This window comes from Canis lupus, chromosome 6 (assembly GCF_003254725.2).
Source record: "Canis lupus dingo isolate Sandy chromosome 6, ASM325472v2, whole genome shotgun sequence".
NCBI classification, from domain to species: Eukaryota; Metazoa; Chordata; class Mammalia; order Carnivora; family Canidae; genus Canis; species Canis lupus.
Window position 1 is genome coordinate 22,060,651 of NC_064248.1, and position 13,643 is coordinate 22,074,293.

At 42.5% G+C, this 13,643-nt stretch overlaps 1 protein-coding gene across 3 annotated transcripts in view; it reads right to left on the reverse strand.

Annotated features, from left to right (window-relative positions):
- Positions 1-13,643, reverse strand: part of DCTN5 (dynactin subunit 5) — a 31,631-nt gene that overhangs the window by 16,286 nt on the left and 1,702 nt on the right. For all 3 annotated transcript variants that reach the window (XM_035717626.2, XM_049111287.1, XM_035717627.2), the window contains exons 3-4: positions 6,396-6,514; positions 2,944-3,055 (exon numbers count right to left, since the gene is read on the reverse strand). In XM_035717626.2, the coding sequence (XP_035573519.1) occupies positions 2,944-3,055; positions 6,396-6,514 (231 nt within the window). The remainder of the gene's footprint in view (positions 1-2,943; positions 3,056-6,395; positions 6,515-13,643) is intronic.

Here is a 13,643-nt window from a genome sequence, read left to right on the forward strand (position 1 = left end):
CCTATAATTCTGACTAAGCACATGGGCACTGAATGGAAAGAAGTTGAATGTGCTGCATGAGGCATGACACATTCACACAGAAGCAATCTGTAGATAAATGGCCCTGGAAAAGAAGAGCAGTGTGAATAAAACCTTCAGCCATGTACACAGTCTGGAGGCACCTGCTGTGTCCACTAGTTAGCCATTCTGCCCACTCGGGCAAATGATGCGTAATCAGCTTTCAGAGCATTCTGGGCGAGCTAATCACTTAAATAACAGCAAAAGTCAAAATGCTGGTACTTCTTAGGCATGAATGCATTGGCAATAGATGAAAAGATCAAAAGCTGAAACTGCATCTTTGTTCTTTCCTGGAGGACTTTCCAAAGAGTCAAGAACTCCATGTTGCCAGTATCACAGCTACCTGTATCTCCTTACACAAGTCACTCAGCATCTCTCTGACTTAGTTTCCTTGTCTGTAAAACAAGACATAAAACCAAACTCGCATGGACACAATGAGGATTAGAGACAATAAATGTAAAGCTCACAGCACAGTAACAGTTCTTATGAAGACTGCCTGTGTGGCTTCTCCGGCAGGCATCTGAGCCACTCTGACACCTATACCTTCACACACCCAAACGGGAGTTAGACTACCAAATGGATGCTATCGGAAGGATCTGTGAGTCATGGGGACAGCTGGCTTTTTTAAAAGAGTTCCTGTGAGCTCTGAGATTCTAGAACTCTAAAAGAATCTTTCTCCTGAGATTGAGAATTTGTAAAAGGCTCACAAATAAGTACTGCCAATACCCAACAGTGACTATGTCTGAACTAATATATCAAAAAAGTAGGGATCCCTGGGTGGCACAGCGGTTTGGCGCCTGCCTTTGGCCCGGGGCGCGATCCTGGAGACCCGGGATTGAGTCCCACATCGGGCTCCCTGCATGGAGCCTGCTTCTCCCTCTGCCTGTGTCTCCGCCTCTCTGTCTCTCTCTGTGTGACTATCATGAATAAATAAATAAAATCTTTAAAAAAAAAAAAAAAAGTGGCACAAAGGGGTGCCTGGGTGGCTCAGTCAGTTAAGCATCTGCCTTGGGCTCAGGTCATGATCCCAAGATCTGGTATTGAACCCAGTATTGAGCTCCCTGCTGAGCAGGGAGCCTGCTTCTCCTGCTCCCTCTGCTATTACCCTGGGTGTGCTCTCTGGCTCTCTGTCAACTAAATAAATAAAATCTTAAAAAAAAAAAAAAAAAAAAAAAGTGGCACAAAAAGCAGAGCACAGGACAAGAAAACTAGAACTCCCTAAGCACTGGGAAGAGCATTTGGATTTTAATGGTTCAGACATTTTGCTCTGAGGCTAAAGGACAGGACTGACACATGAGGCTACTATGAGGATGTCATCACTTTGAAGAAAATGTCAAAAAAACAGCTATGGCTTAGAAAGCCAGCTTTTGTCACACAGAATGAGGGGATAGGATGGGTTTCACTGTTTTCCCCTTTCTTCAACATCATGCCAAACTAAAGACCCTCTGTCTCTAATACATATATATGAAGGGACTCCTGGAGGAGAATATCTGGCAAAACAACCACTTCATTTAATTCTGCCTAACAAGTCAGATTGGGATGTTTTCCACAGCACTGTGGCTCTCCATTGCATGGTCCACCTTTGCTGTGCTCTTGTGGCTTACAGAATGTGACTGCATGGTTCCTCCAAGTATTTTGATACTTGAGTCTTTTCTAACAGAGAGCTGCCTCTGTATTACTGGGAACACCCATTTATTTTTATTTATTTATTTTAAGATTTTATTTATTCATGAGAGAGAGAGAGAGAGAGAGAGAGGCAGGTAGAGATACAGCCAGAGGGAGAAGCAGGCTCCATGCAGGGAGCCCGATGCGGGACTCGATCCAGGGACTCCAGGATCACTGATGCCCCGTGCTGAAGGCAGGCGCCAAACCGCTGAGCCACCCAGACGTGGAACACCCATTTAAAAACATAAAAAGGGGGATCCCTGGGTGGCTTAGCGGTTTAGCGCCTGCCTTTGGCCCAGGGCACGATCCTGGAGTCCCGGGATCAAGTCCCGCGTCGGGCTCCCAGCATGGAGCCTGCTTCTCCCTCTGCCTGTGTCTCTGCCTCTGCCTCTCTTTCTCTCTCTCATAAGTAAATAATTTTTTTTTTTAAAGTAAATAAATAATAAAAACATAAAAAGTTCTTGGCTTGTCCTAGAAGCTAGAATTTGGGTCCAAATTTAAAATATAGGAAACATTTTCCCTAATCTTTGAGACAGTTCAGCTCTGGTCATTAACACTCTCATCCAGGATATTCTCAGAAATCCAAATGAAATCAAGCTCTTCATCTATGAAATACTAAGAAATTCAACTTTGTAACACCTTGGCCATACGAAACAAGTAGGTGCCAAGGCTCCTGTGGACCAGGGTCCTATAGGTTTCACTGAAAAAGGGCCCACTTGTACCCTGCATGCCCATCACCCTGAACTCCTTGCAGTTCCCCTAATGTCATGCCCCAGGCCTCTGCTAGACTGTACGATCCTGGAGATAAAGCAATAGGTAGGCCACAGAGCGGGCATGCTATCCATACTGCCTGGGTTAGAATCCCAGCTCTACCATTCATTGCCCTGTCAAATCCCCTAATTTCTAAGGTTTTCAGGCTTGTTGCCTGAAGACAGGGGTAATAATAGTTAACTACCACCCTTGGATAATTATGAGGGTCAAATAAAATAATCAAAGGCAAAATCTAACATCATATAGAAGAGGTTAGAAAAAGTTCAGCCAAAAAAGAAAAAAGAAAAGAAAAAGTTTAGCCATGATTATTAATGCCCAGAAAACTCCAAATCCAAACTCTAATTCCAGTAGACCAGAAACTAGTTCTACCCTGCTTGGTCACAGAAGGAGAGGCCTACTGATGTAAGGGACAGGACCTGGAAGGGCAGTGAGGCTAGACACCATACTCACAATCACACAGTTCTTGCCAACGTGAACATAAGAGCCAATCTGAGCTGCGTTGACCACACAATCTTCCTCAATAAAAACATGGTCCCCGATATGTAAAGGAAAGAATGCGACACTAGAGAAGGAAAAGAAGATGAACAACAAAAATGTCAGTATGATGTGCTTTTGTTTTTATTTATTTTTTTCTAAGTTTTATTTATTTATGATAGTCACACAGAGAGAGAGAGAGAGAGGCAGAGACATAGGCAGAGGCAGAAGCAGGCTCCATGCACCGGGAGCCCGACGTGGGATTCGATCCCGGGTCTCCAGGATCGCGCCCTGGGCCAAAGGCAGGCGCCAAACCGCTGCACCACCCAGGGATCCCAGTATGATGTGCTTTTGATCAAGGTTTATATAAAACTGCAAATCATACTCTCAACTTCAACATCTTGTCTCAATAAGACTGCTCCTAGGGTGCCTGGGTGGCTCAGTTGGCTAAATGTCTTCCTTCAGCTCAGGTCACGATCCCAGGGCTCCCTTCTCAGTGGGAATTATTCTTGTCCCTCTCCCTCTGCCCCTCCTCCTGCTCATCTGTCTTCTCTAAGGAATAAATAAAACCCTTTTTTTTTAAGATTTTATTTATTTATTCATGAGAGACACAGATAGAGAGAGGCAGAGACACAGGCAGAGGGAGAAGCAGGCTCCATGCAGGGAGCCTGATGCGGGACTCGATCCCAGGACTTTGGGATCACGCCCTGAGCCAAAGGCAGACGCTCAACCACTGAGCCACTCAGGTGTCCCTAAAAAAAAAATCTCTTTTTTTTTTCCTAAAAAAAAAAAATCTTTAAAGAAAAAAAGTGTGGAGGCACCTGGGTGGCTCAGACAGTTAGCATCTGCCTTTGGCTCAGGTCATGGTCTCAGAGTCCTGGGATCGGGTCCCGAGTTGGGCTCCCTGCTTAGTGGGGAGTCTGCTTGTCCCTCTCCCTCTGCCCCTAACCCCGCTTGTGCTCTCTCTCTCAAATAAATATAGATAATCTTTTAAAAAAAATAACATTTAGATCAAGACTTGAAGGATGAGTAGGAGTCAATAGGCTTTCTCCAGATTTTTGACATCATTCCCATTCTCCATGATTCCTCAATGTCACTCATAGTCATTCTCTGGTCACACTACCAACTTTAGTATCTTAGGATGGAAAATATTTGGACTGGAACTAAAATGAAGTAGCTGTATGCTCGCTGGCTTTTTCTAGTCCTGTATTCCAGTCTGTCAAGAATATTTTGTCAGAGACAATGCTTGTCCTCCCTGGACCTATGGTTTATTTAAATCTTCCTTAATCCATTTGTATTTTTGATCGAGGACCCTTATATGACAATGAATTCCTTGATCTTACCACAGTCTACAGCAACACTGTTAGCTTTTGAATTTTAAATTAAAACTTCCAGGGCAGCCCCAGTGGCACAGCGGTTTAGCGCCGCCTTCGGCCCAGGGCATGATCCTGGAGACGCGGAATCGAGTCCCACGTCGGGCTCCCTGCATGGAGCCTACTTCCCCTCTGCCTGTGTCTCTGCCTCTCTCTCTCTCTCTCTCACTCTCTCTCTCATGAATAAATAAATAAAATCTTTAAAATAAATAAATTAATTAAAACTTCCAAACTTGGTATTACTACCTGGTTTCATTATCTATTATCTGATTTTGGTATTGAGATATGTGGGGTGGGGGATGGGGGAATCCATACTCATTTGCTATTCATGCATTGCTATTTACACTTTTGTATTCCTATATTTCTCATGTGGACTATTCCTATTTACACATCCTACTGTTCACCAACAAACCCCCTATTTATTCTCGGTGCTTTTCTGAGACCATATCCAGCCCAATAATGCTGCCAACAAAAGGGGGAATGGACAACTCTAGCAGAGTACCTGTCACAGTATGGAACCACAAAAGGCCACCACAAGGTTTTCTAGTTTCCTCCCAATAGCCTTCTGAGCTAATGAGCAAATGTTTTCACGTGAATGATTTACACTGACTCCCTGCCCCCATTCCTGTATGTAATGGAAAGCCTGGAGTCTGGCCTCATTCTGAGACATGCGCAATGATTCCTGCACACTCTACTCCTACATATTATAGTCTGAGTTGGTTGCTCTCTTCTCTGTTCCTCCCTAACCATGTTCATGGCCCTGTGACAGGAGTTTCACTTTATATGGTGGCTATCACATTTTATAGTAGCCATTTATGTATGTAAATATTTCTATCACTAGGTTTTTGATAACTTTGAGGTAGGAATGCAATTTCACCTATCTTTACTTACCCATCTTAGAATCTAATGACTGATATAAAGAAAGCAATCAATGCTTGCTCAATTACTCAATGAAATGCAGATGGTGCCATAGGTAGGAGCCAGGAGGGAAAAGAGGGAGAGGCCAAATAAACCCCACCGAAAACCAAGAAACAAAAAAACCAACCCTCCAAAACCCAGTATATCAGGCATAGTGGACAGTTTTCCTGCCATGTCCATGTCCTTTCTTAGACAATCTTTACTCCCACCAAGAGAAGAGTGGGCCTGACTTACCCCTGCCCTCCGGGTCAAAATTGTTTAGGACAAAGTGTGGGCACTTAACTCCTGCTGAACCAATCAGATGCCCTCTGCCAAAAGTCTGGAAATAAGACTTAAAATGTTTGGCTGGTATCTGCTTAGCCTAAAGAGAACTGACACGAATAAGGGAGGCAGCACAGTTGGATCCATGAGAAAAGGGGGAAGATGAAACCAGTGTGAAAGAGAGGAGAAGGAAGCAGAAATGCAGAGACAAGGACTGATAAGAAATAATATCATCTCGGGGATCCCTGGGTGGCTCAGCGGTTTAGCGCCTGCCTTCAGCCCAGGGTGTGATCCTGGAGTCCCGGGATTGAGTCCCGCGTCGGGCTCCCTGCATGGAGCCTGCTTGTCCCTCTGCCTGTGTCTCTGCCTCTCTCTCCCTCTCTCTGTGCCTCTCATGAATGAATAAATAAAATCTTTAAAAAAAATAAAAAGAAAGAAAGAAAGAAAGAAAGAAAGAAAAAGAAAGAAAGAAAGAAAGAAAGAAAGAAAGAAAGAAAGAAAGAAAGAAAGAAAGAAAGAAAAATATCATCTCGGTAGAAGAGAGATAGAATAGTTGTCTTGATTCTGGCTGTCCAGTTACACGTTCTAGTCCCTTGTGAGGCCTGGCCCTTTTCTTACTCTTATATTCCATTAAATATGCCCGTGTCTCTTCATCAGAACCCCCTCTGCCTTTGCCAACTTAAGTAGATTCTGTTTCTGGCCACCAACTAACAGCTAGGCCAAGACCACCAGAGTTGTGTTCATTACAGTGAATTCTTCCTCAGTGACCCAAACCACAGCACAGACCTGCTCCTTACATCACAACTCAACAGGTGGAACACACCACCCATAGTAGCATCTCACCCAAGCCCGAAACAAAGTAATTAACTTACATACCCTTTGCTGAATTTCTTGAATGGAGGCCTTATGACACTCCGACTTTTCACAACACAATGGCGTCCAACCCTTACATTTGCGAGATCCCCTCGGATAATACAGTCATTCATCACGATTGTCTATAAAATAAAGCACATTTAAAAAAACTACCAACATAGCCTAAAACAACTAAAAAGAGTTGGTAAGAAGACACTGATTGAAGTTATGCTATGATCTACTGAGTCACATGTGCTGTCAAAAGGGTAACTTTTAAGGTAAAGAGAATTGCTTCATAACAGTGATTCAGTTGAAGATATTCCCAGCATATCACGAGCTTTGCCCTTAATATCTCATCAATAGGACTCATTGAACAAACAGACCTTTATTGAGAATGCCTATAGACCTAGTTTACTCACCTCCTCAGATTTATTTAGTTCCACCTGCCCCTATGCCTTGGCTGCTTGCTCAGTGATTCTCAGTGAGAATTCAGGCTGTTCCTACCTTTGCCCAATCTCCCAACGCTCCTACCTCCAACCTCATGCTCCCAGAGTTAGGCCTATTCAGCTTCTGGTTTCTCCCAAATTCTGACTCAAGTGAAGTGCTACAATGCAGGGTATGATATCCAGCTGCCCAAAGACTGCCTAGATGGGCTGCAGGGTGAATAACAGAACTGAGTAGTTTGGGGGAATTGATGCCCTGTGCCTCGTAAAGAGTAGGCATTCTGGAAATGTCTTTTGAATAAATGAATAAATGCGGTTTTAAAAAAAGTGCATATGGCTGGGGTTACAGCTAGGAAAGTAAGCTGGGACCAGGCTTTCTGAGGCATTATGTATGCTGAATACAGAAGCTTAGGCTTTTTCCCCAGAGGATATAAGGACTCAATGAAAGTTTTTAAGGAGAAGTATAATACACTGAATCTTTATATTTATTTTTTTTAAAGACTTTATTTATTTGACAGAGAGAGTGAGTGTGTGTGCATAAGCAGGTGGAGTAGCAGGCAGAGGAAGAGAGAGAAGAGGCTCCCCGCTGAGCAGAGAGCCTGATGCAGAACTTGATCCTAGGACCCTGGGATCACAACCTGAGCCAAAGGCAAACACTTTTAACTATTTGAGCCACTCAGGTGCCCCTAAACCTTCATTTTAAAACTATTACTCTGAAAGCAGTCTAGAGTATGAATGGATGGGTCAGGTCAGACTGGAGGGAAAGTGACCCTCCAGTCACTGATGATGATGACAGTGGATCAGAGTAAAACAAGGAGATGGGTCCTCTCTAAGCCAACAGCTGTACATGAGGAAAAGAGAAATATGAGGTATGGGAATCTGATCAAGCCTCCAGATCTATTAATTAAGAGGGAGGAGAGGGACAGAGAGACCACATTCAACAACTGTGTAAATAGAACTGGCCAAATTCAGGGGCACTTGGGTGGCTCTGTCAGTTGGGGAGTAGGGAGCCTGCTTCTCTCTCTCTCTCTGCCTGCTGCTCCCCCAGCTTGTGCTCTCTTGCGCTCTCTCACTGTCAGATAAATAAATAAGTCTTTTTTAAAAAATGGCCAAATTCAAAATTTGAAAAATCTTGGGTGGCTCAGTGGTAGAGCATCTGCCTTTGGCTCAGGTTGTGATCCTGGAGTCTTAGGATCAAGTCCCACATCGGGCTTCCCACGGGGAGTCTGCTTCTCCCTCTGCCTATGTCTCCCTCTGTCTCTGTGTCTCTCATGAATTAAAAAAGAAAAAAAAACTTCAAAATTTGAAAATTCTACAGAATGAGCCAGTTTCTTCAACATGTAAGTGGCATGGGGAGAAAAATGGGCTAGGGGAAGAGAACTGTTACAGATTTAAAGGGTCCTGAGAGATACATCAACCAGACACAATGTGTACTTGACTTTGTTTGGATCCTGATTTGAATAAACCAACTGTAAAAAGGCATATTAAGATACTAGAAAAACTGAATATGGACTGAGGATTAGATGATATTAGGAAATTGCTGGCTTCTTAAAAAATATATCATAAGGGTACTCTTTTAAACCTTTAAATTTTAGTGATACATATTAAAGTATTTATGAATGAAATAATACAGTGTTTGCAATTTGCTTTAAAATACCCTAGCTCTTGGGACACCTGGGTGGCTCAGCGGTTGAGTGTCTGCTGTTGGCTCAGGGCATGATCCCAGGGTCCAGGATGGAGTCCCCCATCGGGCTCTTTGCGAAGAGTCTGCTTTTCTGTATGTGTCTCTGCCCCTCTCTCGCTGTGTCTCTCATAAATAAATAAATAAAACCTTAAAAAAGGGAAGCCCGGGTGGCTCAAAGGTTTAGCGCCGCCTTGAGCCCAGGGCCTGATTCTGGAGACCCGGGATCGAGTCCCACGTCAGGCTCCCTGCATGGAGCCTGCTTCTCCCTCTGCCTGTGTCTCTGCCTTTCTCTCTGTGTCTCTCATGAATAAATACAATATTTTTAAAAATAATACAAATTTAAAAATAAATAAAATAAAATAAATAAAATATCCCAGCTCCCTACCCTCCCCCTGGTCAAAATACGTATGGGTTTGCAAGGCAGGTACACAGATGAAACAAGAATGTCAGAATATTGCTAATTGCAGAAGGCAGAGAATGAGTATATGGAGATTTGTTGTATGTTCTTTCTACTTTGATACGTATCTTAAAAGTTCCATAATAATACTGCTCATCTATAAAAAGTAATGAATTATTAGCCCACTAATATACACAACAACATGGATAAATCTCAAAAACATTATGCTGAAAGAAGCCTGACTACAAACAGTACCGATTCCCATTATAGGCAAATCTAGAAAATGCAAAACTAATCTCTATTAGTTTTATAACAGTGGTTATCTGGGGCCAAGGGTAATAGGAGGACTGACTATAGAGGGGTTCAAGAAAATGAGGGTGATGGAAAAATTTTATATCTTAATTGTGGTAGTGACTGCATTGAAGTAAACATCAGCCAAAACTTGTCAAACTGCAGGCCGCCTGGGTGGCTTAGTCAGTTAAGCATCTGCCTTCTGCTTGGGTCATGGTCCCAGGGTCCTGGGATTGAGCCCTGCATAGGGCTCCCTGCTCGGTGGGAAGCACCAAGACAAGCACTTGCTTGTCTCTCTCCCTCTGCCACTCCCCCTGCTTGTGCTCTCTCTTACTCTCTGTCAAATAAATAAATAAAATATTTAAAAAACAAAACCAAACCTGTCAAACTGCAAACTTTAAATGGGTACACTTTATTGTATATAAATTACATCTCAATAAAGATAACTTTTTAAATGTTCCAGTATAGGGGCTCCTGGATGGCTTAGTTGGTTAAGTGTCTGCCTTTGGCTCGGATCATAGTCTGAGAGTCATGGGATCTAGGACCGCATCGGGCTCCCTGCTCAGCGGGGAGTCTGCTTATCCCTCTCCCTCCAGCCCTCTCTCCACCTCATGCTCTCTCTTGCCACACATTCTCTCTCAAATAAATAAATAAAATCTTAAAAAAAAAGTTCCACGATAAAATGTTAAAAATGGGGAAAAAAGGAAGAGAATCAATATGATCTATTCATTGTTTAGATGTTGGGGAAAGAGAGTCTAGAGGGAGAGTCTATAATAGAATGAGTGATCCTGGGGATTGGATGACAAATTCAATTTTGAAATGCTGAGTTTGAGGTATCTATGGGATGATCAATAAGCAGTTGTAAATGAAGGTGTGGGACCCAGGACAGAAGATTAGGCTAGAGAGGTAGATGAGGAATGTCTTGAATACAGGTGAATTTAGATATGTCACTAGCCTGAACACCAGGCTAAAATTACTAAATTAGTAAAAAAGAGAAAATACTAAAAAAGAAGTGGGCTCATACTTAGAAGAGTTTAGCAATCTCACCTACATGTTTGGTCTATAACATCTCTACCAGTAAAAAGACACTTTCTCGGGATCCCTGCGTGGCGCAGCGGTTTGGCGCCTGCCTGTGGCCCAGGGCGCGATCCTGGAGACCCGGGATCGAGTCCCACATCAGGCTCCCGGTGCATGGGGCCTGCTTCTCCCTCTGCCTATGTCTCTGCCTCTCTTTCTCTCTCTGTGACAATCATTAATAAATAAAAATTTAAAAAAAAAAGAGACTTTCTCATCAGCTGCTGACTATAAAATGACCATTTCTAAAAGTGGTCTTCTTTAAGGACGCCTGGGTGGCTCAGCGGTTGAGCATCTGCTTTCAGCCCAGGGCGTGATCCTGGAGTCCCAGGAGCAAGTCCCACATCAGGCTCCCTGCATGGAGCCTGCTTCTCCCTCTGCCTGTGTCTCTGCCTCTCTCTGTCTCTCATGAATAAATAAATAAAATCTTAAAAAAAAAAAAGGTCTTCTTCAGGGCGCCTAAGTAGCTCAGTCAGTTAAGCATCTGCCTTTGGCTCAGGTCACGATACCAGGGTCCTGAAATTGAGTCTCCTCCTCCCTCTCCTTCTGCCTGCTTGTGCTCCCTCCCTCTCTCTCTCTCTCTCTGTCAAAATAAATAAATAAAACCTAAATAAATAAATAAATAAATAAATAAAGGTCTTCAAGTTTAAAGAGATCTCTGTTTCTAGTATGTTCTCTTTTTTCTTTTTCTTTTTTTTTATTTTTTTAATTTTTATTTATTTGTGATAGTCAGAGAGAGAGAGAGAGAGAGGCAGAGACACAGGCAGAGGGAGAAGCAGGCTCCATGCACCGGGAGCCCGACGTGGGATTTGATCCCGGGTCTCCAGGATCGCGCCCTGGGCCAAAGGCAGGCGCCAAACCGCTGCGCCACCCAGGGATCCCCCTCTTTTTTTCTTTTTAAAGATTTTATTTATTCTTATTTATTTATTTATTTATTTATTTATTTATTTATTTATTCTTGAGAGACACAGAGAGCAAGGCAGAGACAAGGGCAGAGGGAGAGGCAGGCTCCCCTTTGGGAGCCTGATTTGAGACTCAATCCCAGGACCCCGGGATCATGACCTGAGCCAAAGGCAGCTGCTCAACCACTGAGCAACCCAGGTGCCCCTCTAGCATGTACTTTCATCTGAAATCTTTCATTTACTTTAATCATTGTTTTCAGTTTATGTTTCCATCTACAATCAGAGAAAATGACTTCCTTTTCTTTGGATGGAAGCAGAATACCAAGAGTACAGAGTACTTGGTAATGGTTGTTTTTGTTTTACTGTGCTTTAAACAAAAAAAGCAATCTTAATCTGAGAATAAAGACAATCCACAGAAGTCCCTCAGGCAGTCTAAATCTCACTCCCATTTGAAGAAGCAAACACAAAAAAACATAAGAAGTAAAGGATATCACAGGAAGTCAAAGAGATTTAGCACAAGGGATTCAAATCCTGGCTTCCTACCTTATAATGAGTGGACCTGAAGATGGGAAGTCAGATTCAAAAGAGAGGCAGCAGGATGTTAAAATGAGATCAAGTGTACATAACGATCTTGCAGGGAAGGAAATGGTACTAAAGCAGAGTTTACTGAACTCAACAAAGGATGAGGCAAAGGTGGCAAGTCTAAGAACTGCACCTAGAAACTGGTTTTGTTTGTCTCATGCAGCCTGTTTCATCACTTAAATTTAGTGCTATTATTTCAATAGTAGGACATTTTGCATTACAAAAAAAAAAAATCCACGGGCACCTGGGTGGCTCATTCTGTTAATCGACTGCCTTTGGCTCAGGTCATGATCTCAGTCAGGCTCCTTGATCAGCAGGGAATCTGTTTCTCCCTCTCCCTCTCCCTCTGCTCCTGCTCCCTCTCTCATTCATGCTCTCTCTCTAAAATTAAAAATAAAAAACCCAGATTTCTAGTTTCTTCTGAGAAGATCAGAAGCTCTGAGAAAACATGAGCCTAGACTCCCACATGGCAACAGTCTGAGTTTAGCTAGGACATCACCAGGCCCCACCACTCTCTATTGTTGGCATCCAGTCTTCCTTACTTATTTGATCCCTGCCTATCCCTGCAACACTGTGACACCGAATATAAGGATTTAGAAAAATAGAAATCTCACAGTTCTGAAAGGGACAAAATAAAAAACTGGGAACAAAATAACCAATAAGAGAGAGGATAGGGGGATCCCTGGGTGGCGCAGCGGTTTGGCGCCTGCCTTTGGCCCAGGGCGCGATCCTGGAGACCCGGGATCGAGTCCCACATCGGGCTCCCAGTGCATGGAGCCTGCTTCTCCCTCTGCCTGTGTCTCTGCCCCTCTCTCTCTCTCTCTGTGACTATCATAAATAAATAAAAAAAAATTAAAAAAAAAAAAAAGAGAGAGGATAAATGGAACTATACACAGGAGGGAAAATACACAAACCACAGTGAATCTTAGAAACAGAACTGAGGACAATTCTACTTAGTAGGTGTGATAGGTGTTTCCTACTATGATTATTATAACAAGTGAGTGTAAAAAAAAAAAAAAGTAGGAAACGAAATCAAGTAAAGCTAAACTATATATGTATATAGTTTACAGGAATATAAACCACATATATATGTATTAGTTTACACCCTATAACATGGATGAACCTTGAAAACATTAAGCTAAGTGAAATAAGCAAGACAAAAAAGGACAAATATTACATATATAGAATAGGCAAATTCATGGAGATAGGAAGTGGACTGAAGTTATTAGTGACTAAGTGGGGAGCAGCAGAGATAGGAACAGGGAGTTATTCCTTAAATAAGTACAAAGCTTCTGTCTGGGTGATGAAAGTTTTAGAAATAGTAATGATGGCTACATGATGGTTTAAATAGGATTTTTTTAAAGTAGGCTCCACGTCCAGCATGGACGGGGCTTGGACTCACAACCCTGAGATCAAGATCTGAGCTGAGATCAAGAGCAGGATGCTCAATCAACTGAACCACCCAGGCACCCCAGATATAAATATAATTAATGGCAATGGATTGTGCACTTAAAAACAAAGTGGCAAATTTTATCACATATGTTTTATCACAATTTAAAAAACAAATCTTCCCTGTAAAATCACAGAAAATGTTTTGATCTTCCCAGGCTTACCTAAGGGATTTCTAAAACAACCTTCACACATTTGCTAATGAGTCAGATTGGGTTAACTGAATTTTCTAGTTCTGTGCAGAAACCAAATTAATTTTAAGAGTTTCAGCTAGTACCGAATCATTATTACTAAACAGTTAATTATATTACTGTACTTTATAGCTTCTACACTAAAATATTTTGTTGCCCATTTATGTTTGTGTCTAGTAGTTTAGGGCACATTACAATACTTTAAAATAACTTCAGTTCTGGGTGCCATTGTATGTCATTCCTGGCATCATGGTAAAAA